Source organism: Trichogramma pretiosum, unplaced genomic scaffold, assembly GCF_000599845.2.
Source record: "Trichogramma pretiosum strain Unisexual culture from Peru unplaced genomic scaffold, Tpre_2.0 scaffold63, whole genome shotgun sequence".
Classification (NCBI taxonomy): domain Eukaryota; kingdom Metazoa; phylum Arthropoda; class Insecta; order Hymenoptera; family Trichogrammatidae; genus Trichogramma; species Trichogramma pretiosum.
Window position 1 is genome coordinate 366,332 of NW_019640834.1, and position 26,111 is coordinate 392,442.

The 26,111-nt window shown below is 30.6% G+C and overlaps 6 protein-coding genes across 6 annotated transcripts; all 6 read right to left on the reverse strand.

Annotated features, from left to right (window-relative positions):
- Nucleotides 1-826: 826 nt before the first annotated feature.
- Nucleotides 827-2,533, reverse strand: LOC106655889 (MAGE-like protein 2). The gene is made up of 4 exons (XM_014376486.1): nt 2,488-2,533; nt 2,045-2,082; nt 1,340-1,415; nt 827-1,122 (listed from the first exon to the last, which is right to left on the reverse strand). Exons 1-4 carry the CDS (start codon nt 2,531-2,533, stop codon nt 827-829), a joined length of 456 nt encoding a protein of 151 aa, XP_014231972.1.
- Nucleotides 2,534-2,987: 454 nt separating this feature from the next.
- LOC106655890 (non-classical arabinogalactan protein 31-like) lies at nt 2,988-3,961 on the reverse strand. The gene is made up of 4 exons (XM_014376487.1): nt 3,950-3,961; nt 3,652-3,661; nt 3,411-3,569; nt 2,988-3,322 (listed from the first exon to the last, which is right to left on the reverse strand). The coding sequence occupies exons 1-4, from the start codon at nt 3,959-3,961 to the stop codon at nt 2,988-2,990; spliced, it is 516 nt and encodes a 171-aa protein (XP_014231973.1).
- A 751-nt stretch (nt 3,962-4,712) lies between these two features.
- LOC106655891 lies at nt 4,713-6,007 on the reverse strand. Its single transcript, XM_014376489.1, has 5 exons — nt 5,990-6,007; nt 5,565-5,789; nt 5,265-5,452; nt 4,954-5,191; nt 4,713-4,823 (listed from the first exon to the last, which is right to left on the reverse strand). Exons 1-5 carry the CDS (start codon nt 6,005-6,007, stop codon nt 4,713-4,715), a joined length of 780 nt encoding a protein of 259 aa, XP_014231975.1.
- A 961-nt stretch (nt 6,008-6,968) lies between these two features.
- Nucleotides 6,969-10,269, reverse strand: LOC106655892 (homeobox protein 12-like). Its single transcript, XM_023463465.1, has 6 exons — nt 10,264-10,269; nt 10,074-10,205; nt 9,056-9,170; nt 7,940-8,533; nt 7,572-7,834; nt 6,969-7,538 (listed from the first exon to the last, which is right to left on the reverse strand). The coding sequence occupies exons 1-6, from the start codon at nt 10,267-10,269 to the stop codon at nt 6,969-6,971; spliced, it is 1,680 nt and encodes a 559-aa protein (XP_023319233.1).
- An 899-nt stretch (nt 10,270-11,168) lies between these two features.
- LOC111694627 (putative uncharacterized protein DDB_G0282133) lies at nt 11,169-15,702 on the reverse strand. The gene is made up of 4 exons (XM_023463466.1): nt 15,676-15,702; nt 12,483-15,035; nt 11,369-12,380; nt 11,169-11,308 (listed from the first exon to the last, which is right to left on the reverse strand). The coding sequence occupies exons 1-4, from the start codon at nt 15,700-15,702 to the stop codon at nt 11,169-11,171; spliced, it is 3,732 nt and encodes a 1,243-aa protein (XP_023319234.1).
- Nucleotides 15,703-18,294: 2,592 nt separating this feature from the next.
- LOC106655914 lies at nt 18,295-22,926 on the reverse strand. Its single transcript, XM_014376515.2, has 2 exons — nt 22,818-22,926; nt 18,295-19,717 (listed from the first exon to the last, which is right to left on the reverse strand). The coding sequence occupies exons 1-2, from the start codon at nt 22,845-22,847 to the stop codon at nt 18,305-18,307; spliced, it is 1,443 nt and encodes a 480-aa protein (XP_014232001.1). The 5' UTR covers nt 22,848-22,926; the 3' UTR covers nt 18,295-18,304.
- Nucleotides 22,927-26,111: the final 3,185 nt, after the last annotated feature.

Here is a 26,111-nt window from a genome sequence, read left to right on the forward strand (position 1 = left end):
CATCCAGTGTCGTCTGATACAATTGCTTTAAAGGAATACAAAAAAAAACCGAGGGGGTGAACGAATAAGAAAAAACCATTCATTTTATAACCCTGAAATTTTAACACAATAATCTACCCATATTACTGCTCAGAAAGAACTAGAATGGAAAAATCGGCATAATATTCTTAGAGATATAAACAATTTTCGAAAAAACGCTGCCATTTCTTTATTTTTTCACCATTAATTTCATTCTTATTCATTCTGAACAGTAATATGGACAGATTGTTGTGTTAAAATTTCAGGATGAAAGAATTAATGGTTTTTTCTTAATCGTTCCCGCCGCGGTTTTTTCGTGTTTTTTTGAAATTATTTTAGCAGACGACACTGACTGGCAAAAAATTGTAAAATTTTTTTTTATGTAGTATAAGGTCAATAAAGTATGTATAAAAAGTTTCATTAAGATACGTCGTTTTATTATATTAAAAAAAATCGTTGAAAAAACATTTTTTTCAATTTGGAGGAGGGAGGTCCCCTTAAATGAACAATAGATAAATTTGTAATCAAAAAAGAAAATTTTCTACGAATTTTGAAACACTTCAAAGGTTATAAGAACAAAAAATAAGTTTTAAAAGTCCTCTTTGTTCTGATATACTAGATGGATTATTCGAATAGTCAAAAAATTGGTTCCATATCAGACGTCTCATTTTTATTTTTGATATAAATATTTCAGCAAATAATAAATAAAATTATACATTTATTAGCGTTTACACTAAATTTATTTGAATAAATAATGGGGGCATTTTTATAATATTGTATACATTTCACTAGTACAGTCTATTGTTATTCATCCCCTCCTGTAGTGATAAATAGTTTTGTAAAATGGTACTTTGATAGGATAAGGTTCGTACACAGGCACCGGTATATGCTTTTCAATTGCATACGGTACATACTTATCCACGGGTACTGGAATATGTTTTTCAATTGGAAATGGCACTTTTCTTTCCACTGGTACAGGTACAGTTCGTACAACTTGTACCGGTACAGCATGGGGAACTGGTACTGGAATTGGATACGGCTGTGGTATCCCCACTGCGACAGGATGAGGTAAACTAATTTTGAAAGGTTGAACTACTGGAATTCCTAAAACATGACATTTATGATAACTGATTAAAAGAAGAAAAATGATGATCATTAAAGTAAAATTTAAGCTAAACAAATAAATTTCATAGTACACATACATCAAATTAAAATATACCCCTTTCTATTATACAATTCCTTCATACGAACATGCCCTACATTGATTTGATATTACGATTGTGAATACGAACTAAATATGTACACATGCTCTTTGTATTACCGATCTCCTTGTAAACGGGAACTGCGGCTGGTCTTGTCACTTCGACGTGTTCGGTTAGCGGAACGCTTTGTACGTAGTTCGCTCGTTGGTGATCGTAGAAATCAGGGTAATTCCTAACACCCCTTGTCCTATAGTCAGTTTCTCCAAAGCTTGGGTAGTCAGACACCTGCTGTTGATCGCTCAAATCATGGTTTGACGTTTGTGCATCGTCGTCTTGGTCCTCTTTCTCTGGGCCAAAATCTCCGACATTACCGTTATCATTATTGCTATCATTCAATTGATCGAAGCTAGTATAAATGTTGTCCGAGCTGTAGTGAGAAACGTAATTCTGAGCTTGACTTTCGTGATCGGATCGATCTATTTTTGGTTGAAATGAATAATGGGTTTGTCCTTTTGTTAATAGATTGTCAAAACTTGAAAAAAACGTTTGTTCTTGAGCCAGCGACACGATTATATGGTTTGTTGTTATTAAAATTAACCAAGCCAAAGAGCACATCTGTTTGAAAAAATAATTTTTGCAATATTTTATGAATTCAAACGAAAAATGTTTTTAAGGGTAACTTGAACTATGTCAACAACTTACATTTGTACCCATGACCGTGAAAGAGCTAGCTTTAAAATAAAGTGAGTGAAACTGCATAGACCTTCTGACTATCCTATCTACTTTTCAAAGAGTTACTAGTTATAAACTGTTGTTAAAGTAATTGAGTGATATCCCACTACTAGACTTACGCCCCCTTTCACTATATAAACGATTTAATGTTATACGAGGATTTTTCGCTAAAGACTAACAGGTAATGAAATGACTGAAAGTTTTTTTTATTTTTAAAGTTTAAAGGTACAGAATTTCATTCTTTCGTCTTCTCTGCTGAGGTCAAACTTCTATTGAAATTGCAGATAGAAAATTGGCTTGAAAATATTACTATGAATCTAGTTACGAAAAATGTTACTTCCCACTTTATTATAAAAATTGATTGTAAATATAGTTGACATATTAATAGTTATTAATCCTGAAAAAGTTTTAAAATATTTAACCTTCTTTCATGGACTATATGAAAAAACCAAAATTTTACAAACAAAACATGATTTAACAATTTTTTATATTTACCTCAGAAAAGCAGAATAACATAAGAAAATAAAAATTCAACTTGATCCCCTGTCCATCCATGAGGGATGGACCGACGGGGTTGCCATTTTTAGGATTCTCATTTTTTAATGTACTCTTTAAGTGTACATAGATAGTCTGAAAGTCATGTTTTTATTATCTCACGCCCATGTATAATATAAAAATATGAAAATTTTAAATCAAGTCAATTTTGAATTCGTTCTTAGGTTTTTTACTGTTGTAAAGAGTTTTTTTCCTTCCAAAAGAGGGAGTTAACCTTTACTTTGTTATTTAAAGGAATTAATGTAAAGATTTCAGAAGCGATTCTCGTTGTTTTTAAAAAAAATTTTATTTCATTAAAATTGTACAAATAATTAGTTGAACTAGCTCCATTTATTATTCGCTAAAAAATAACTAAATTTGTACAACATGCTAAATACTATAGCTAAACAAATTTTTTCAGTTATTTTGATTAAAATTATCATATTTGACAATAATCGTTTGAACCTTGTTCAATTTCTCAATCTGTTACATTCACAAATTTTAACGACGATCATCCCATACTGAAGGTTCATCCCAACCTAGACTTTTGTGATAGTGAAAAGAGTGTTTGTAAACAGGCACATGTACAGGATAATGTTTTTTAATAACTTCGGGCACATGTTTTTCGATAGGAACTGGTATGTGTTTTTCAATTGGCACCGGGACTATTTTTTCAATTGGCACAGGTATTTTTTTCTCAACAATTGTTGCAATTGTTTTTATCACTGGAACTGCCACTGGTTGTGCTATGGGTATGTGTACCGGATAAGGTTGAGGTACACCTACAGCGGTTATATGCTGAACTGGAATTGCGACAGGTTGGTGCACCGGAACTCCTGAAGATAAATAAAAATGTTTTGATGAAATTATATAAAATAATCCAAGTCATTTTTTGTTAATGAAAAGAAAGTGTGGAAAACTTACCTATATTTTTGATTACAGGAATTACAATAGGTCTAGAAATTTGAATATGAGTCCCTATAGGTATGGCATGAGCATGATAGTGATGATGTGCATGCCATCCCCGATGATGATTTTGACCATGCCAGCCATCGTGATCAAGACCAATGTTACCAAAAGACTCTATAGAACTTTTTCATTTTATAAGTAATCATACTTTTTCCTTTAAAACTATTCAAAGTATGAATTGCCGTTCAAAACTTACTTCCAACTTTCTGAGTCCGAGCTCAATACGTAATTGAAAGAAAAAAATTGCAGCAGCAGAAACAAAATCGTGTTCTAAAAAATTTATTTATTTCAATTTTTTAGAAGATGAGATCAAAATAATCATTTTTGTAATCAATTTAATGAAGCTCAATTTAGCTTAAAAGTTTGTGGTGTAAGCTATTTAATACGAAGCTTAAGAGCTGAGCCCTCAAACTAGTTTTGAAAAATCTGATACAATGATCGCATCGTTTATTCTAATTATTAATTCATACATTTCAATGTAACTTTTCACTTACCCTTGATAACATAATTTTGCCGTCAATAACCTACGCTATTATTTCGAATCAACGATAAAGTATAAACTAAGCCTTGTCGTGGATCAATATACGTTTTATACAGAGATAATGGATATGCATGTAACCACTTTTTCTCTTTACCCCTTCTCAAAAGGAGATTTGTTCGTTTTAAGATGGATATAGATGCAACGTACAAAGCCGGAAGACCATAACGCGTCGAACTAGTTCGACAAGAACCAAAAGACAAGCTTGTCACTGTTAATTATCAGTTTCATAAAAATAGCAAAGTAAAGATATAACACTCAAAAGAATAAATCTTTCAAGTACATTCGTTTCTGGTCACATAAAGCTATTGCGACAGAGTACGTATACAAAAATCTAAGGGGTGAATTGAATCTAGTTATATATGATTATTAATAATAATGAATCATAATAAAATTTTCGCATTTTAAGAAGTAAACAGGTGAATAACTAGTGATAAATTCCAAGATAAAAGTAAAAGTATGTTTAAAAATGTATATGTATAAAAAATGAAGTCGTAGAGTTACATTAAAATGAATAAGAATTTGTTTTACAATACACGTTAAATGTCGATTTTATTAACTAGTAAAAAAAATTTATTTCACAAAGTGGTCTTAGTATGTCATAATACAAACAAAGGCAGTATACATTACTATTCTCGATGAAGGTTATATATTAAACAGCAAAATTATTTAAGAAAATATTAGAAAAATCTTTAATAAAGGTTCACTAGTAAAAAGACTTAACCCCATGGATTGTGCGATGTTGAAATAGGAAAAGTCTTCTGTTCCCTACCATTATAAATTGTTAGAGGAATTAGTAAATTTTCTTTTGATGCTCCTACATTTCTTGCCTGAAATGTAAATAGTATAAGTATTTTTTTTTTAATGCGCTTAAGATTAATGAAAAATTAAATTTTTTATTCGTTCAAAGCTAATTTTTTATTTAACGTAATCAAAATGAAAAAAGTTAAAAAATTTTACCTGCGCTTCTCGTTCAGTTAGCGTTATTTGCTTGTCCACGTCCTGTTTTCGTATTTCAGCCGCCGTAATAGCGGCATTACGTTGTATGGCCGCAGCAGCAGCACTTTCTCGGGCAGCTGCGAGTCTTTGAGCTGCGGCGACCGCATCCTTTAAAGCTGCAAGTTTCTGCTGTGCCGCCACTAATTGTTTAGCTGAAGTCCTGGCATCAGCATCAGCTTGAGCTGTTAGTTCTTGCAATCTACATGTAAATATGATGTTTATTTACATTTCTCAAAGTAGAATGAATGATAATGTAAAAGAAACAAGCATACCTACGTGAAGCTTCTTGAGCAGCAGATTCTTTAGTTAAAGTGATTTTTTGTTGGAGAATGGCTGCTTGCTTTGCTTCATCGACTCTTTGTTGCGCTAATCGAACAAATTGATTGGCTTCTTTAGCCTGTTGAATAGCATTCCAAACATCCTGCGAAGCACTAGTCGGTGGTGCATTGAAATAATGCCCCTAGAATATAATAATCCATGGATTTTTGTACGTCAATTTAAAAAGCAATTTTTTTCAAATAATTACCTATTTATTACTCATTATTATTACCATTAAGCATATAATTATTTACCTGATGTGCCAAATTGTGAGCTGGAATTGGTGCTTGACCTAAAAGCGTGGAAAATGAAGAATCCCACGTAGAAGAAGCCAATAGTCCCTGATTCCAAAACTGAGTGCTGCCGAGCTCTGGCAAGTTATTCACAGGATATGGATTCAGGCCGTATTGTCCGTAAACTGCGATACCTCTCTTTTCTTTTGCTCCGTCAACCGTTAAGGCGGTTACCGCAGAAATAATCTTAACGCACGATGATTTTTATGTAGGAATTGATGAAAAATATACATTTTAATAATAGTGAAAGTGGTTTTATATACAAATATTATATTTAGAAATTTGTTTTTATCGTATTTATTCAAGGAATGTAATTTCGTGGTTTTGAATATGCGCAGCAGAGTGGAAATATTTTTTGTTATATGGTTCAAAGTATTTACACTTACAAGCAGAAAGAGCTTCATAGTTACTAAGACTTTTCACGATCTATTGAACTGACTCTATACGATAACTGTATTTTATATATTTATTTTAAAGAATGAAAAGGAGGGATATCTGTGTACATAATTGCCAAGCCCTTCGTTTGAAGTAATAAAGATTTTTAACTTTGAGATTTCGTTAGATTACTTCATAAAAGAAAACTATCAAATGTTCACGCAACTTATTATTACAGATCAACTCCGTTATTTCTACTCTATCTGCCGTAACAAAATTAATATCACGGAAGTAGTAATGTAACATATAAGAAAAGTATGGTGTAATATTTTGTTATCATTACAGTCGATTATTGGCGAGTCAAAAATCCTTTTACCCGATATTCATTTTTTAGTAATCTTACCAATGCACGTTGATACGTTTTTATTTTTTATACAAATAATGTAATTACAAAATACAATTTATAAAAATGATGTTTTCTTACCCTAATACATGTTTAGGAGATAAAATTACTTGATTACTCTCTATTAAATGAGCTACTACATATTTACAAAATATTTTAACGTTAATGCGATCTAATTTTTTACAGATGGTCAAGATTTTATATTTTTACTGAAACTTATTTGTTTTCCAGTTCTGTCTTTAACGATTTCAATAAAAATTTAAAATATCATTAGATGCAGTTTCTACGTAAGTTCTTATTGTTAGTGAGTACTTACTATCATGGAAAAAAGAAATCCTGTCAAAGACAAATCTATACTTCGAACTATTTTTCTCGTCTCATTCATAATTTAATTTTAAATTGTTACTTTTAATAATTAATATCTTTCTACTACGGTCTCATGAATATATTACAATTATTCAGTAATATTTTGAGTAAAAATTAAGTGAAGTGAATCATTTAGCTTGAGTTACTTTAAGTGATTAAAAAAATATATATAAATTATTGTAATGCATAAAAGAAGATTAAAGCATTCTTAACTTCAAGTATCAATAATCGAACGTTTCAAGATTTTCTAAAACTGATTTTTCAGCAGATTTTTCACGGGCTACATCTTCAGATGTATGTCTTGAATTTTTGTGGCGTTTGTTACCTTCATTATTCCATTTTGTTTTACGCGAGTACGATGTGTTTTTGTGAGAATTGAAAGAATTGTCTTTTAAAATCGGAAAATCAAAATCGGCTGACTGGAATGGTGACTCTAACGAAAACGATGATGTTGCAACACTTAATTTTTCTCGGTTATTGGGCCTACTATTTTTTCTTGTAGTTTTAGGTGATGAATTTACTCGGTGGAAACTACTGTATGATCTGCTTTCACCGGATTTGGGAATTTTTAAAGCTTGATTTTGTTTAGTCTTTGCTTTATAATTTTTATAAAAACTATCAGCATATGTTTTCACAGGGAATTTAGAACTATTTTCAGTTTCGTGAGAAATTGTTTCAAGACTGGAATTGGAATTATTTTCTTCTTTTTTCCTTTCCTCCGTGTTATCTTCTTCCTCTTCACTGTACGGACCAGAAAAGTCATCTTGTGATTCTGGCTTGATTGTAGTTATCTTTTTAGATTTTTTATTTACATCTTCATTATCATAATCATTTTCATTTTCTGAAATATTGTAACGATATTTAGCTGCTAAATTGACTTGATAATTGTCATCTTTGGTATTGTCCTCATGATAGGCTTCACTTAGAGGCTTGTTATTATTTTGAAAGTCTTCTTCATAATGTTTAAAAATATGTGTTTTAGATGGCTCAAAATTACTTTCAAACCCTGGTTCACCAAAATATTTTTCAGGTTCATCTACAGTATCATCTTCATCTCTAGGTAGATAGCTATCAATATTTTTATTTTCTACGACAAAAAATTATTAAGTAAACATTATTTATTGCAGATAAAATAATCTAAATTTATGCATTATATATTATATTTCTAAATTTAACAGCACTCAAATCTTACCATTATTACTTTCTTCATAAGAATTTTCATCATCTTCTTCTTTGATTGTTGAAGTAGGGCTCGAGTGTGTAACAATTTCTATACCTGGTTTTATCTTCCCTGTTTTATACTTATTTTTTTTTGGTGGATCATTAAATGGAATAGGGCTATTATTCCCTTTATTATTGAAATGAAGCAGAGGCTGCGATTTGAATTCTTCATAGTCATTTGGAAACTTTGCAAATGCTCGATTTGCATAAGGTTGAACGACAGCTCCTTTATACTTTGGCAACTGGGGAGCATTATTTGTTTGCAGAGGTAGGACGTTTATAGGATTTGTGTACGGAGGATCATTATACGAAGAAAATTTTACTTTTTGATTATTATTATTTGGCTTATGATATCTAAAGTCATGAGCTTTATTAAATCCAGGTTCAGTTCTGTATTGAAGACCTGATTCAGCACTCAAAATTGATGGGTTTACTTCAAGGGACTGCATATTGTTCTGAAAATTTTCAGTTCCCAATAAGTTGGTTACTGCAGGTGCCACTTTAGTTTTTGGCAATTCCAATGGAGAATTGGTTGTTATGTGTATATTATCATATGAGTTGTGATCTAAATTTCGAAAATGTTTATTATAGTTGTTTAACGACCCATGAAATTTAGGGTTAGTTCTCACGTTATCTAAATTTGAGGCATAATAATTTGCATACGGTAAATTTCGATACGATGGTTTTGCAATATTTTGTTGGTTATTAGAAGGTAAAGTTTGATGAGTATAATATTGTAATGGTTTATGCACTGGTACTGACGGTGAACTACGTGATGTTTTGGAATAAGGATTGAATAAGGGTTTTACTGCAGCTCTAAAGTTATTACGATTTTGTGCAGCATCAGATTGAGAGACAAAGTAATTTTGCTGCCCTACAAAGCTATCATAATTTGGATTTATAGCTTGATTTTCAATGGTAGAGCTTGCAGAATCGAAAATATTCTTATGGTCTTGAAAATTTAGGCCATTACTAGTATCTCCGTAGCGTTCGTTAATATTAAAATGAAATTTTGAAATTCCAAAATTCGTATCTGCTATATCTCTGCTATGTTTTAAATTTGCGAGATTTCCTCGAGCACCATTACTTGAAAATGTTTTTATGTGAGCATTAAACATTTGATCGTTTTGCGGCCACACATTTTCGCTAAAGACGGCGGACTGACCTAGATTACCAGCACAGAAAAAGGTAATCCAAAATATCTGAAAAATTAAGGGAGTAAAAAATTAGAGATTTTCAAAGTAACTTTCCAAAAATAATTTATAAAAATGTTTAGGCAGTTACAGAAAATATTAGAATCTACAAGTGTGATTCGGATGATGATACTAAAAAAAATAAATTTGCAAATCGAACATTCGGGTAAATAAAATATCCTCGAAATTAATCACTAAGTCATTAAATTACTGTAAGATAAGAGATTAAAAAAAACTAATGTTTTTCACATTTGAATATTATATAATAAATAAAACTCAAAACATAATTGAACTCATTAACGCCGATGCTGATGTGGGACACTCAAGAAAAAAATCATATTTTCACAATTTTTTTAATATAACCATCTTTTCCCCCCTTAGAAGGACTTGTTGCCTTAAAATAAACATTAGCATTATAAAAACAGTCAATTTTACATTTTATTTCATAAAGTTTCGATACGATTGTTAAAAACTACCAACATTAACTTTTTTCTCGAATGATCCAGCAGATCTGCTTCGGCGAATGGATTAAATCAAATTTTATTAAAATGAAATTTTTCCAGGGAACTTCAATTTAGATCTATCAAAATTACGGTTATTATTTAATACGCAATTAATCTGAACTTTGATCATGATAAAACAAAGATTTGTAAAAAATATATTCATTCTAGTAATGATATTCATTTTGTAAATTGAAGTGATAAAAACGATGAACTTTCACAATTTAAAAAAAATATATATCATTTTTATAACCACGATTCTAATCAAGTCAAATTAATAAATTTAAAAGGATTTTCTCAAACTGCACTCATGATTTAATAATTTAATATTAATTTTCACTGATTCACTTTCCACTAGTACATGCACTGATTGTATCAGTTTTATAATAACTTTTAAAGAAATATACAGTACCAACATGTTGTCCATCTGACTTGCATCTGGCAAAGGCCAGATTTCTAGCTGAACTGTCGCCAAGCAGGTGAATTTGTTTCTTTTATATTCTTGTGTTAAGTGATGCAAAACCATAGAATGGTTCCCTCTTTTCTAAAGGCAACAAAAACTACTAAAGAGTAGCCAATTCTCTTGATATCTGCAGCTATACAGTCATAGTGAATGAGCTTACGAAAAGTACGATTATTTCTTTCTCATTATTGGTGAGTATGAAAGTACTGCAATATTTCAATTACAATGTCTTAGTTATATGCTCAAAATATTTTAATATTGTTAACGAAATAATTGTGAATTTTAAAAAATGACTGAAAATGATAGTTGATTATTTAAGTTTTTAATTACTCAATTTTGTTTTTTTTAAGTCTGAATATATAAAATATTTCAAATTATCGAACAAAGAATAATTAATTGTTACCCATTGTTGAAATTTCCTAGAAAAACTCAATAAAGGATAAAAAATATTTGTACTCCGAACATTTTTCTATTAACTTGACGTCAAAACAACTTGGTATGAAATCAATGCCATATTATAAAGTTTAAGCATTCACGCAACGATTTGATATATTTCTAGGGTCAAAACGAGATAAAGGGGTAATACAATGTTTTCTTACCATCTTTAACTTTTACTTATCCAAGTATTGAGGAACATTTTTGATGAAATTAAGATACACCTCCTGACTCAACTAAATTAAGGTTTATGTTTATTTTTATATTTTTATAATATAAAATATGCTTTAAGCTATTCATATTTGCAATATGTGTCAAGTACAGACTTTACAGTGAGATAAACGTAAATATAATATGTATTAAATATATCTTAAAAAATAAAAATTTTTTTTACATATCCATAAAATACAACATCAATAATCAACAATTAAGCTACTTAATCTTAAAAGTAATTAAAAATAATTAAATACAACAACATTCATTTAAAAAGAGTACACTCATATTGTAGGGTAATATCAAAATTATTTGGTCATTATTCATCATCAATATTTTCAGTTTAAAAACTAGTGACTGAAAATAATTATTGCTTCAATTAAATAGTTTTACATTTCAAACGTTGGTACGATTATTTTTTAAATTTCCATTTAATAAAATTGGTTGCTGTTGCGTATCTACTTTCTTCTTGAAACCTCTCATATCTACGTAGGGATAAAATTGAAATTGATTATGTCCATCATTTTGAATTTGCCCTGTTGTAAATCCTCCAACATTATTATTATTATTATTATTATTATTATTATTATTATTACTACTAAATTGTTGAATGCCAGCTGGTAAAGCTTTATTTTTCATTAGCAGACCCATCAAATTGTGCATTCTTTGATTATTCATATCATAATAATCACCTTCTGCCGATTTTAATTCTACTGAAGCTTTAAAATTGTTATTATTTTTTGGTGAAGGTGAGTGTGTTGTGAAGGAAGGATAGTTGTTGACTTGAGGATAAAAATGATCAGAATGACTAAAATAATTTTTTTCAGGAACTCGAATGGGATATCTGAAGTGCACCAATGAGCTCGCTTGAGAATCGGATCCTTTTGGTTTACTCATGACAATTCCTTGCCTTGGTCGAAGTCTGTTGCTATCGTGATTTGAATGCGGCCTCACTCCATTATTAGGCCTCTTTTTAGATGGCTTAGTATTCTGGAATTGACTGTGAGACACAAATGAATTGACTTTTGGAGGAGTTAAATAGTCATTAATTTCAGATTTCTGCTTGTTATGATGCGATTGGTGATTTGGACTAGAAGCTATTCCAATGGGCTTTTTATGCGATCCATTATTTGACAGATCTGGTCGCTTCGAATGCTTACCAGGTTTAGATGTTTTTATTTTATGCTCTGAATGATGGGCCTCTAACTCTTCTTTATTTCCTTTGGAATTCTTCAATTTATTTTGAATTCGTAGCAACTCATTCCTTAATCTTGCTAATTCCAAATTGTCAACTGAACTTGTATTAGGTATAGATGTTCGTATATCGTTGTTCCACTTGTGCGAATTATAAATAGTTCTTAAAGACTCCTTAAACATTTCTTCGGCATATTTTTCCAGATCTGAGCTCAACTTTGGCTTATTTGATAAATTAACTTGAGTTCCTGGAGATTGTTTATAAAAGTTACCTCCAGGCACTATGGATACCAAATTCAGGTTTTGTTGAGTAAGCGAATCTTGTGGCACATTATTATTCAAAATCGATTGAGTCTTCACAAGGTCGTAATTTGGAATGAATTGAATAGGATTGTATTGCTGTCTATCTGGGCCCTGAAGATTAATCAGAGAATTAAAATTGAGTTTTGTATTATTTTTTCTTGGATTTTTTGAACCATACTCTGTTAATGAGTTTATTACATTTTGTATGCTTACCCCGCTATCTTGAGACGTAGGTTGCTTTGTTGAGATGAAGCCCGTGGTAGTAAATATTGGGATGGGCGTTGTTACCAATGCAGTTGGTATTTGCTGAATCGCAAAAGTATTGGAATGCAGATTTGGATTTATTATTTCAACATTTTTCGCACCTAAAATTGGCAATTGAGCTTTTTGTACTGGATTGATCAAGCTGTTTACTGAATTAATATTATTACTTGCTCCACCGATGCTATCTGCATTGCTCAAACTATTTATTTGGTACTGGTTATTTTGGAGATTTAATTGCAATTGTTGAATGGACTTTTCCAAAGCTTCCTTTGTTGCTTGTAACATTTGGGCATTTTGTTGCGGATTTGTGAATAATAATGTGCTAGGCACTATCGGTTGATTATTAATAAAACCTATACCCGTATGTAAAATTGCTGGAACTACAGTAGATTGGGTAATAGGACTATTGAAACTTGATCCCATTGATCCTTGATTGCTCGATGACTTTATATTTTGATCATTCAAATTTTTATTTTTTGTTCTATAATTACGAGTATTCTTATGCGATTGTCTATACTTTCCTTGACTTACGGCTAGACTTGCTGAAGCTATGTATTCAGCATCATTGCCATTATTGTATCTTTTTTTATAAGGGGTGCTTGATCTGCTCGTCGGGTGTGGATACGGAAAATAGCTAGAATACGGTTTTTCACCGGAAGCTTTATATTTGTGCGGTTTTTTATTTGAATGAGGTCTACTGTTCAAGTAGGATGACTGGGCCTGGTTCAGCATATGATGAATATTTGGAGACAGAGTAGATGATACCTCAAAATTAGTTTGTGGTGTTACTGCGAGAATAACCGGTGATACTGTACTTTGAACGCCTCCTTGATTTTGCAAGTTCTTCTGCATGTCACTTGGGAAAAATACCGCTCGAACGGGATTATGAGCGGAGCTATGTCCAACAATAATATCAGGCACCGACGTTGACATACTAATTTGCGGTCTAGACGTCGTTGAAGATGCTACGAACTCATCGTCGTCATATGACGAAGAACTGTATACCGGATTTGATGTACTTCCAGACGATTTTTCTCCAGAATAGCCCGTTATCATGGCGTTACTTATATCAAAGCCTTGGCTATTGTCGAGAGCAGTAGCATGATCAAAATTTGTCATTATATTTATTGGAATGATATGGAGTTTGGGTTTTTCGATTTGGTTCAGCTGAAATCCGTTAGATTGCGAAACTTCAACATTGGGAGTAATTTGACTCCATCCATTACCTTCATTAAATTTATTAGCATTTGAGTAACGGCTTGAATTTTCATCGTAATTATCGTAATTATCATACTCCTCATTCACTATTTGCTTGGGTTTTTGACGATACCTTGATTTTGTTTTCGTCGAAGGCCTTCTTCTATCTTGATCATCGTAAGAATCTTCGTAAGTTTGCCTATGCTCCTTGGGCAATTTTTTAGTTGATTCAAAATTTTGCGGGCGTTTTCTATTTAATTTATGAGTGCGACGAGGTTTATCAGTAACATCCACGTAATCTGTATTTTCATTAGAAAAATCACCGGAGTCAGCAGATTCATAATGTCTACTATTTCCTTTTGCGTCGAATGACTGCTCCGTAACGACTGCATGCTTGGGACTATTTTTCAATTTTAAAGAAACGGGCGCTACTTTTTGCTCATTAGCTTTAAATTCATTTTTATAAATATTAGGCTGAACCGGGCTTGCTGGTTTGTATGCATTGATAACGTCAGTTTTATCATTCTTTATCACTTGAGCTTCTACAATTGATACCACAGTTGTGGTCGATGGAACTGAATTAGCTTTGACTATCGACACATTTTGCACACGATTATTATCTGAGATGTCAGTTTTATAATAATTTTGAGCTCTTTTTGGTTGAGTTATTTTTTTTTCATCATTTTTATTAGAATTATGATCAGTATTTCCACTATTTATTTCATAATTTCCGTGAAAATTTTGAATTCTTTTACCTCTTTCTCTATTTTTATTGTGAGAATTTTTCTTCTTAGCTTGTGGATTGTCCGAATTAGTAGATGTTGCCTTCAAATGATCATAAAATGAATCATAATTCGCTATTGATGGAGTTCCATTACTAACTTTGAGCAACTCAAAATCATCGCGATTTTCATCGATGCGAAATGATCGACGATTATCTTTATCGTGCACTGACTGGGAATGATTTTGGTCAACTTTACGAAAAACATTTTGATCTACGTTATTAAATTTACGTTTTCTTTTAATATTATTCACCAGCTGACTCGTATCTTTATTATTTTGAGTCTGTTTGTTTTGATTTGATATTATTAACGGTACGAAACCATTTGAATTTTCATAATGAACAGTGGAATCTTCGAACTCATCGTTTGAATATTTTTCAATAGTTGGTTGTTTTTCGGTCTTTTTAACGAATTCATTAATTATTTGACTTGGGACTGCTACTTGATCTAATATTGACTCAATAGAAAAATCTTCGATATCTTCAGTTTTCGCATTATGCCAGAGTAATATGATAAGTAATACCTAAAAAATAAAGCTCAATTTAGCGATTTTACTTTCAAAGTTTTGTTTCATAGTTATTTTGTAATTTTTAAATATGATACAAAAGTTCCAGTTTTCAATTAAAAAAAAATCATGTATATTTAAAATTCTTTAATAGTAGGTCAATTGAAAGTTGAAGGATGACCTAAAAATCATGCGCAGACTGGAAAAGTAAAATGTTAGCAAACACGCACATTATACAAATCAGCACTGAATGTGCATGAGACCAAAACTTTATAGACTTTCTCACTGCCCATGATCATTTTAAGTAAATGCAGTTACAAATTATCACGGAAATTCTTGAAAAACTTTGTATTGGAATTGAAAACTATATCCGGATAAAACTATCTTGATTATGTTATAAAACTCTGCATAAATTAGAAAATATTTAATTTTTAATGTAATTTAAAGCTTTTTAAGACGAAATTTAAATTTGATTGTAACGATCACACTTGAAAAAGTTCAGCTCGAGAGATAAATTTTCGTTTAGATTCACATAATGTATATGAAACAATTTAAAAGCCCGTTTTTTCTAAATTGTTTTTACCAAGAAATCAAGCTAATTGCATCAAAACTGTCACTGATCACATAACTACAGCTGTAAAAATCACTTCACACTCACCGGATAGAGGCCCATTATGGCCCTCATCCTTATTACACAATCTCTTCGTGTTGCAGGTAATGATTTATTTTTGCGCCGATTTTCAGAGTTATCTCTGAAGGCCAATAAAACGAGACATTGGTCACTCTAGCTGAATTTAGAGAATCGAAGCGTAACGGCGAAGGCACACTGTATCGTACTGCAGCAACAACTAAATCACTCGATACGTACAAGCGAGGATGCTCTCGTGCTCGTTCGCTTTGCGTCGCGGTACAAAACTGCAGCTAACACACTTTGCTCGGCAAGGAGGAGTCTTTGCTTGCTCCGTGGCGAGGCTCTACGCGATAACTGAGCCACATAGTAGATGCACGATTTTCTTTATACACTCTGGTAACCAAGTGAAAAATATCGTTCTAAATATTATCCTGCTAGTCTCGAAGAAAAGAGCTCGCTACTACATGTATACATGCACATGTGCATACGCGTGTACGCTTATTATAGACGCACGTACGTACGTATATCTATATACATACGTGCATGCAGGATACTTTCATTCACGATGCACGGCGCATGCCATGCTATGAGTACGGGCTCGAGTGCAATGGTTAGTGGCAAAATTATTGTCCGTTAAAGGATGCAAGCGCACATATACGTATATTCATATTAGCAATAGCGTATATAAGATATCTCACTCGGGCGCACACATACGCACGCTTCTAGCGAAATGAAAACTGCTTGTATGGAATTCCGGAGTAGGAGAAGGAGAAAAAGGAAAAGACAAAAGGGAAAAAATAAAGATCCTTGCTCGTTCGCGAGCAGCACATATATTTATGAAGCAGGTGCTGCATTGATTCACCTACTTTTCATGTCACGCGCTGAAGACTTGATTACCACCGGCGGAGCCAGTGTTGATGTTTGATTTTCCTTCGCCGTATGTGTATGCACCTATGTCCACATACACGCACACACATACATATATTCGCATGTATCGAAAATAGACAATTTTGACTTTCCATTTTCATTTGTCGTGTATCAGCACATATGTGAATATTACTTACTCATTATCAACCCAGAAACGATAAACATACACCTTCCTATAGCCAATGCTCTCATTTGTATTACCTACTTTATGATTTTCTTGTTTCTCTATCTAGAAGCTACGAAGCAATCTCAGAGTAAAAGTGAAAAAGTAAATTGCTTGGAAAAAATTTATTGGAAAAAACGGAAAATAATTACTTGAAGGAAATAGACGATTTGTTGGACTTCAGTTCAAAGTTTTTCTACCAATGAGTCATTTTGATTGCTCTTGTTGCCATAAGTATAAACATGTTCATATATAATCTAATTTCTCTTTGAGAAAAAGATACATTTTTGTCGTTAATCAGGTACCTAATCAATAATTTCGCACAGTATCAATTTGTTATACAAGTTCAATGAATTCTTGAATGTAAGAATAAGTCAATGACTTTAAGAGCTCGCATAAATTATGAATTATAATAATTTGAAAACGTCCAAAAATGTTGTAAAATTTAAACAACGAATATAAATTCTATTCATATCCATTGAATTCATAACAAATACGTACACTACTAATAAAGTACATAGGATATTCACGTCCGTTCAAACATAGAACTAGAAATTGCTTTTGAGATTGCCGTTTCTATGCGCTCTGAAACACACACACACACACACACACACACACACACACACACATTATGCTCAATGTTCATGAGCTTCGTCTACTGATGTACAAGAACATGAAAAGAATTTCTTTCAAAAATCTCTTTTAATTCTGATCCAGTCCTAGTTGACAAATGAAGGTATTATAAAAAATATTATAAAAACTCAGTATAATAATTGTATTTTAATCTTTTATCTAATTTGAGACAATCATTTATATCTTACATTGTATCAATTAATATTTATTTTATTCATTTTAAGTTTTATATTAAAATATAAAAGACTTGAATCGCGAGATCTTCTTCAATAACTCATGGTTTCTTTTAACTATCAAAAGAAAATGTAAAAGTTTAGTGTAATAGGTTTCGTGATGTATTATCATGCATTAACAATTTTATAATGGACATCTTATCTTTATATCACCTTCACTCACTAATTGGAGTACAGTTTGTAGTTGCTATCGTTTAGAAGTTGCTCGTCAAATTCACCAAGCGATGCAGTTCTTTTTTCATTTTCGATTGAGTTAAGATCTTCATTTAATAATGAAATTTAAAGTTCATTTTTCTTTTCGAAAGATTTTTAATATATTGTTAGTTCACAAAAAACCCTATAATCATAATTGCAACTTTCTTATTGCTTACAGATTAATGCTCAACAGACCGTAAAATAACTTTATGGAGAATGAACATGAGATAATTTTTATAAATTCAGCGTTTACTAAGGATCAACTGAAAGTATTTATACATCTTCATAGTTTTCAGATAAGATTTTAAAAAAAATTTGTAAAATGAAGCAAAAACATACTGATGAGTAAGTAAAATCATATAGTTAAATATAGTAATGCAGTATTATGAAAAAAAGAGATTTGGAATTCGAAGATTTCTTTAGGATACGAGAAATTCACACATGTTATTAATATTTATTTTTATTAAAAAAAATATAAACAAGAAAAATTACGGCAATATCTAATTTATCGTTGCATGTTTACATTTTCATTGGTAATTCTTTCATACATAGGTTCAATTTCAGGAATTAATGAGGGATTCTTATTATAGATTAGTAATGTGTGGGGATTATTGTCAGCCTCAGAAATTTGATAATTCAACTCTGGAGTTAATTTAGATGATGTTTTTTCTTTTTGTGTGAATGATTTGCTACCTATATAGTCAAGAACAGATTGAGTTGCAGACGATTTTAAATTAAGCCACTGATCAGTATTATAACGATGATTCAAAAAAGATCGCACTATATTAATCAAATTGCTGTCATTAATTTTTTTTTCTTTTGAATCTCTAATTAGATCTGATGCGATTATTTTATTTCTACTGGAATTTATCAATATTTTTGGGGAAACTATATCTAGTTGGACTCGCGCATTTTTATTAAAATCATTATCTTCAGCTATTGGGAACTGAACTGGCTTTACTGATAATAATTTTTCTTGTGTGCTATAGAAATCTTCTTCGGAAAAAGTTGTTTGCTTATTATGTTGTTTTGTAGGAATATTATTTAAAGATGGTTTAACTTTTGGAAATTCAACAAATTCAGCATAAGAATGGACATAAGATATTGGTTGGATACTCGTTGACTTTTCGTCGTTATACTTCTGTATCATCTTTTGAATTGACCTAATTTCATTTTCAAATTTAGTGTTTGGATACTTTTCAATATTCAAGTCCCTTTGATTTTTTAAACTAGAACCAACATTCTTAGTCCTTGCATAATATTGTTGATTGTTTTCATTATGATCCTTTTCATAAAACTCTGTTGATTTTAGGTTGAAATTTGTTGCAATCGGATGTATAGAAAAGAAGTATTGACTACTTATTGGGCTCTTATAAGTACTCAGTGTCTCTGTGTTAGATTTGGGAGTTTCAATAGATTGAAATTTAATTTGTGTGTAGTTTTGTGAAGATACATTTGATGAGAAATATCCTGATTTTTGAGAAACATCATATAACTTATCCACCTCTTTGAGTAATTCGTCAACATCATTTATTTGATAATGGTCTGATAAAGATGCAAGCTTAGTTATTGTTGGTGAAAAGTGCGTGGAAGTACTGATCTTCGCAGGAGGTAAAAAATAATATTTTTTATGAGGAAAAAAGTTGTTACTTTGAGAGCCGTAACCAAGATTATTTACAACAGCTCTTTTTACTTTATCATCAGTTGTATAAGGAACATGGTCATTAACAAAATCTGAGAAAATATTAAATGATAACCGAGGAAAATCAAGATTCGTTTCTATTTTATCTGGTGCATTTTTTTGATTTAAATCAGTAAATATTGCAGCAGCTGAATTTTTCTTTTTTAATGTTGTATCTTCTTTATATTCACGATTCGGTGCAGCTATTGAACAGCAAATTAGGATACCAATCAAAATCTGTAAAGTAAAACGTCTTCGTTATTGCAATTAAAAATTAGGCATTAAAATCTCAAAGAAAATGAAAATTATAGCAAAAGACTTTGATTTTAATGTGCAATTTTTTGTAAGTGCAATGGTGTGACTTCCGCATACTTGAGAATTCAATGATCTTTATGCACATTGTAATCTTCAAGAATATAGCAATCTAGAGTCGATTGGACTGCCTGTTTAATTGAATTCTGACTTTCACTCCACTTTCAAGATCGTTGTACTATTCTCATTTTGCTTTATAACTCATTGTCAACGATAAAATAATTTTGTGGTCATTTAAATTAAATTTTTTTCTATAAATTTTCAATGCAAACATTTTACTTTTGTGTCAATATTCAAATTTAATATTTTGATAACATCAAGTTTACCCCATATTTATTTCAAATAAATATTACGTTTTTAAACAATATGATTCATGGGTTCGATTTAACAATTGATCTTTTAATCTCAATTAATAACAGCATCATTTAATTTATAATTTAAACTATGATGCAAGAAGTAATAAAATTCAAATAATTTTGATCAAACGTAAAAGTTCAATTAATCGATATAGTTTTAGAAGAAAAGTAACATTTCATAATCGTTTTGATTGTAATGAAACCGTATCATGAAAGTTCGTCAATAAAATAAGCTCCAAAATGCTGCGCTTTCCAAAAGTTTAAGTTATAATTTATGAAAAGAACCGTTAAATTTCAGAGTGAGGCTTGAAATATTTTTTCAATAAAAATTAACAACTCATTTTATAGTCTTTTTATAACATTTTACAAAAAACTACACGTTCAGACCACATGGCCTAGTATACGTAAAATTATTCAATAGTCTGAATTATGAATTTTATCAAAAACAATCGAAATCATCGAAAGCTTTAAGCTATCAATATTTAAACTCATACCAATTATTGAAATATTATTTTACATCCGCAGTAAGATAGTACATAAAAATACTTTCACTTGTGCTCAGAAGAAGTTCTTATTGTCACACGTTTAATCAAAGCAAATGTCCATTTGTTTTATACACATATCTCAACACATATACTTTCATATAGGCATAAGTAAACGCATTTACCGTATAATACGTATACAGTACACACGTATAATGTGTGCGAGCTATCTGAACTTTCTCTCGAGCACAAAAAGAAACACAATTACTCGCGTAGCTTTATTTAAGGAAGTATAAAATATATTGTGCCTTCATAAACGTTTCGGACGCTTATATACACTTTGGGTTCGCCTTAATTAAACGCATCGAGAGACCATAATCAAAGCATTTTGTGCATTTTTAATGGGATCATTGCGTCCCCGATCACAACCCAGCATACGGATATTTTATGATTTTGCAGCATCGTTGATAACGTAAAATGTAAATTAAATTCTTTTAAAAGAAAACAATCGTAATTAGAGAATTTAAGCAATCAGTCGTTACGGGGATCATATGTACGATAATTTGGAAAACATATCCGTGTTGAGCATATGAAATCCCTTATTTTTTCATGAAAAGACTACACAAAGATCGTGATAAGGAAGAATCAAGATTCAAATAACTCAAATCATTACAACTTTTTTAATATAAATTTGGTCCACAATTACAGCTGGTTTACCGTTTATCTAAAGCCATCACAAATATCGAGCGCGCTTGTAATCCAATAAGCTACCAAAACATCGCAGCGGTTTCTACGTAATAATAGCTGCAGAGCCAGTGCACCTGAAGTGATCTCGATGAATGCATAATTAATCGTGCAGATAGAGAGATCCATGTGTGAAAGGTGCTTGACTGAGGTGCATTGCACCGCAAAAGATGCATTACTTTGCAGATATATGCATATTAAACCGTCATTTCAAAGATATTGAACTACAAAATTATACACAAAAAAACAATATAAAATTTGAACCCTTGAAAATGAAAGAGATTTGTGCCGCTGGCAAAAATGTTTATTCTCATTTTTCTAAAAATACTTTGAAAAAAAAGTCACACGTTTTCTATCCTCGATTCTACGAAGTTTTCGTTCTTCGCATTTTGTCGCTAAAATCGTTTTTTTTAGAAAAGAAAAATTCAAAAAATTCAAAAAATAATGAAAACCACTTCTAGAAAAATTATAGCCTTAAAAAAGACATTATCAATTCTTCCCATATTTTCATTTATAAAACGAACAACTTTTATAAAATATGCTAAAAAAAGTTGGAAAGTAAATGTAAAAATACGTCTGAATTTATCCAGAAGTTTTCAAAGAATTTTTGAAAAAAATGATTACAGTAACTTTCAACCAGTAGCAAAGGTTTTTACCTTTTCCAGGTTCACATTTTCCAGGGATTATTTTTTGGTATAAAAATTATTTTTCTGTCTGGTCTAGGCATCCGAAACAAAACATTTTTTACTGTTAGTTTCATATATGTGTTTTTTTTATTTTCGAATTTTAATTTTCGTGTTTTTTAAGAGTAACATAATTGATTGAATTATATTGTTTGAATTTAAAACTCTTTTTTTATATAGCCCATGATATTATAGTGAAATTAATCGTGACCGTTCATTTTAAATTCGTATTTTCATTCTTTAATTGCTCGGATTCTTCGTCAAAATAATAGCAATGATCATTGAAACTATGTTCATGAGACAAAATTATAAAATGTCTCATAAATAAAAATTTTCTCTTGAAGAAAAATGCTTATTTAATTCAATGAATTCGGCTGGTATATTTTTGGTTTACGTTAATGACAACCAATATTATCTACGTTGTATCATATTTTGCATCATTGAACAAAATATCTAGTCAAACACAAATAATTTCGTACTTCCAGAACGCGTTTGAAAAATTCAAACTTTCAAGTAACTAAACATAAACGGAAACTTTTTTAAAAATAAAAAAATTTATTTAAATGACTGATTGATTTACAATCTCTACATATCATCAAAAATCAGTCCCACCGAAAACTTTAGTATAAAAATCAAGTTAGATCACCCAGAGGCCCAACCATATAAAGAATCCAACTGATCAGGAAATTAAGTTTATTATTTTAAATTAAAGCAATGTAACGTCTACATATATACTTGCGTATCTAGATAAACAACTCACCTGCACGGCAACTATTTGATGAAACTTCATGTTGGTGGATCACGGCTGACAGCAGCTTGTCGGTAGCGTTTCCTATACACGCGTGAGCGCGTATGATGTTACCGGTTCGAAGGACAAGTTGCGTTTGTTGTGCCGTCTGATCATACGTCCGGGATGGCGATGATGAGATGGGAAAAGCAGCATCCCACCTTATATACCTTTCGCAAATTATTCTGTCATTGGAACTTTTTGTTTACTCTTCTCTGTACTTGTAATGGGTATAAGCGCGTTATGAAGTTTTGTTAGGTTTAACGTCACAACAACTCACCATCTTTTTTAATGCGTCGCTCAAATAAGTGGGATGGTTCTTGTATGCTTTGATAGAATAAGTAAATCATTATGCATCTTCGAATTTCTCAACAGGATTTGAAAGTTACTTATAGCGAGGATGGACATTTTAGATCAATTTTTTCATGTTTATAAGTATATAAAAAAGCCATAGATTTGCTAACACAATAAACCTATCTTTAGAAGTCACGCAATAGGGTAATCAAAAGAGATAAAGGTTATAAGAAAAGACTCAAATTTGCGACTGAACTTAGAATTTTAATAATTTACAATTAATAAAATTTATTAAATAGAAGAAGGTGATTAAAATATATTTATCAAAATTTTTGATTCAGAAATTTTAAAAGGAGACGATTTCACTTTTTAATCATTTACAACATTGAAATTCTATTAATTATAAGTATTTGATACTGAAAATATAAATAATATTATTCAACTAAAAACTCATACATTCTACCATGTACTGAATACATAAAATGATATTAAACTTAAAAGATAAGACTACCGGAATATTCAAGTTCTTAAATGGATATCGTTTAATATTTAAGTCCATATTAACTGAATTATACTATAGCTATTAGTTAAGTTGTTTACTTTTGCTTGAAAATTTATATTTAGGAATTTCACGTAATAGGATTGTAATGGCTACTCAACTGTCTTGGTTAAAAATAGATTTTACGGATTTCTGATTTTGTGTGAGAAAAAATTCAATATACATTATAAAAACAGCAAGTGCTTGGAGCGTGAAGTCATTATTACATTAGCAATGCACTCTTTACTACATTGATACACATTACCTTTCATTCATATGCTTGCTAAAGGAGTAGTAAATTTAATAAAGATTTTCTATTCTATGTACGTATGCGTATGGAAACGGATTCAAACTTTCCTGCACTCTTACTTTTCTCGTAAAGTATAAATATTTTTTGGCACGTATTAATTATACACTCGAATTTTCGACGCATCACTAATAGTGTAAACGAGAAAGTGATAGCGATTATGCACATTACTTAAAAAATGTGGAAAATATGAATGGATGGATAAGTGGAAAATAAGGTCAAGGATTTTGTAACCAAATATTTTAAAATTTACAGAATTCACACATTAAAAAACTTTAATTCATTGTGATGATACATAATATTGACCGATTTATTATAAAAAACCCAAAATGCATCATAAAACTTTTAATTTCTAGATTAAAACAGAACTAAAAATAATTTTAGTGAAGTTAATTGGATAAAAAAATTATCATTAATTTTTAGCCAAGAATAATTAAAATATAACCATTTATTTACCATAGTAAAAATTTAAATTTTCATTACTAAGTAAATTACTACAGAAAATTGATGGGATGGAAAGATTCAGTAATCATCTAAATACAGATTTGATAAATAAAATTCATAAAAAAATTTAAATATTTATTTCTTATATCAAATACAGCCTGTGTATACAATGTCTGCTAATGCTGAAAGTGAGACTTATTTCATGTATTGATTTTTACACAAAGGAGTCGTAATAATACAAATAATACTTATATACGATATGAATCATAATTTTAAAAACTTTATTATTTGCAGCTAAACTCAGATAGTTTTGCTTTATAATTACATAAGATATAACATTTTTTTCGAAAGGCCACACCTGTATTTTTTTAAGAAAAAAATTAAAAATAATGCCCAATAAATTGTAGTTTTCAATTTTTACCATGTAGTATACAATTATGTTAATCTAGCATTTTTACCTTAGAAAATTTGCCTCAAATACCTCTGAATGCCTAAATTAGTCCGAGGTATTAGGCAATTTTTCGACCAATATTGATGTTAAAAGTTTTAAATACTTTTTAATATTATCTTTTTCCAAATAAAATCAGCAACTTTCTAAAACAATGTCTCAAATTTTACTGCAATAAAAAAATGGCATCGTAGACTTTTTTTAACACAAATTTAGACAATGGAATTTGAAAAAAAATTGCTACAAGTGGATGAGGATTGAATTACAAAATTTTTAAAATTCCCAATTAACACTGGTCATTAATTATAGCCAAAAACAAGTGGCAATGCCTTCTAGGCATTGTAAGCTAGTATTGCAAAGCTATGAAATAATTGAAGTATTTAGAAGTATTTAGAACATATTTTTTAAGGTAAAATAACAAACAAGATTTTATTTTAAATAGTAAATATTGAAAAATGATAATCGAATAAGCATTGTGTTCATATATAGTAAAAAAAACAGGTGTGACTCTTTAATGAAATTAAATATAAATGAATCTGATTCTCGAGTATCATTTAAAAATAAAAACGACTAGATTCTCAATTTACAGTAAGGTATTTCTGTTAAATCGAGCTTTCTTCGTGCAATTCTCATTTGACTTTATTCAAAATACAAGCTTTTTGCACTTTTTCATTGATCAATAACAAAGTGATTTTTAATTTATATTTTAAAATATTTTGAAATTGTTCGCCATCATCACGATATTATTTTGTCTAATTAAGCTTAAAAAATGGTTTAACCATTAGTGCTATTTGTAGCCTCTTCGGTTGTTCGTTTCTTAAAATATCTAAAATCCATATTGGAAGGCAAGAAACCACCTTCAAGTTTTATTGGTCTTTCTTTATATCTGAAATGAAAAACGTTCTACATTCACATTGATCGTATTATGAGAAAAATGGAATAAAAAGTAAGATATTAATAATCTTGAAATGAAAACAGCAGTTAATAAATGTATTTTTCTTAATATGCAATGCAATGGAAATTATAATAAAAGAAGTTTTATACAACTGATATTTGACGTACCTATAAGCATCTTGTGCAGCTATTACACGGCTTGGTACGTAAGAATCAAGCAGAGTTCTAGGTCGTGACGATAGTGACATGGATGAATAAGCCGACTTTTGTGGGAAACCTTCATATTTGTCAGAAACCGGAACCAAATCTTTACCAGCATGACTATCGCGAAACTTTTGCGCC

Bases quoted from the DNA above. Each gene is read 5' to 3' on its own strand.
- LOC106655891 (XM_014376489.1), bottom strand. The intron at 5,192-5,264 runs GTATGCTTGTTT...ATTTACATGTAG, and splicing joins GCTCAAGAAGCTTCACGTAG to ATTGCAAGAACTAACAGCTC. The intron at 4,824-4,953 runs GTAAAATTTTTT...TTTACATTTCAG, and splicing joins TAACTGAACGAGAAGCGCAG to GCAAGAAATGTAGGAGCATC.
- LOC106655914 (XM_014376515.2), bottom strand. From the start codon at position 22,847: ATGAAGTTTCATCAAATAGTTGCCGTGCAG. The intron at 19,718-22,817 runs GTGAGTTGTTTA...TTTACTTTACAG, and splicing joins ATCAAATAGTTGCCGTGCAG to ATTTTGATTGGTATCCTAAT.
- LOC106655892 (XM_023463465.1), bottom strand. The intron at 9,171-10,073 runs GTACTGTATATT...TTAATTTTTCAG, and splicing joins GTCAGATGGACAACATGTTG to ATATTTTGGATTACCTTTTT. The intron at 8,534-9,055 runs GTAATGGTGCTC...TTCGAAATTTAG, and splicing joins TCACATAAAAACATTTTCAA to ATCACAACTCATATGATAAT.
- LOC111694627 (XM_023463466.1), bottom strand. From the start codon at position 15,702: ATGAGGGCCATAATGGGCCTCTATCCG. The intron at 12,381-12,482 runs GTAAGCATACAA...ATTAATCTTCAG, and splicing joins CTACGTCTCAAGATAGCGGG to GGCCCAGATAGACAGCAATA. The intron at 11,309-11,368 runs GTAATAATAATA...GATTTACAACAG, and splicing joins TGGCATTCAACAATTTAGTA to GGCAAATTCAAAATGATGGA.
- LOC106655890 (XM_014376487.1), bottom strand. The intron at 3,323-3,410 runs GTAAGTTTTCCA...ATTTATCTTCAG, and splicing joins TCCTGTAATCAAAAATATAG to GAGTTCCGGTGCACCAACCT.
- LOC106655889 (XM_014376486.1), bottom strand. From the start codon at position 2,533: ATGGCAACCCCGTCGGTCCATCCCTCATGGATGGACAGGGGATCAA. The intron at 1,416-2,044 runs ATTACTTTAACA...CAACGAGCGAAC, and splicing joins TAGTAGTGGGATATCACTCA to TACGTACAAAGCGTTCCGCT. The intron at 1,123-1,339 runs GTAATACAAAGA...GTCATGTTTTAG, and splicing joins TCCCGTTTACAAGGAGATCG to GAATTCCAGTAGTTCAACCT.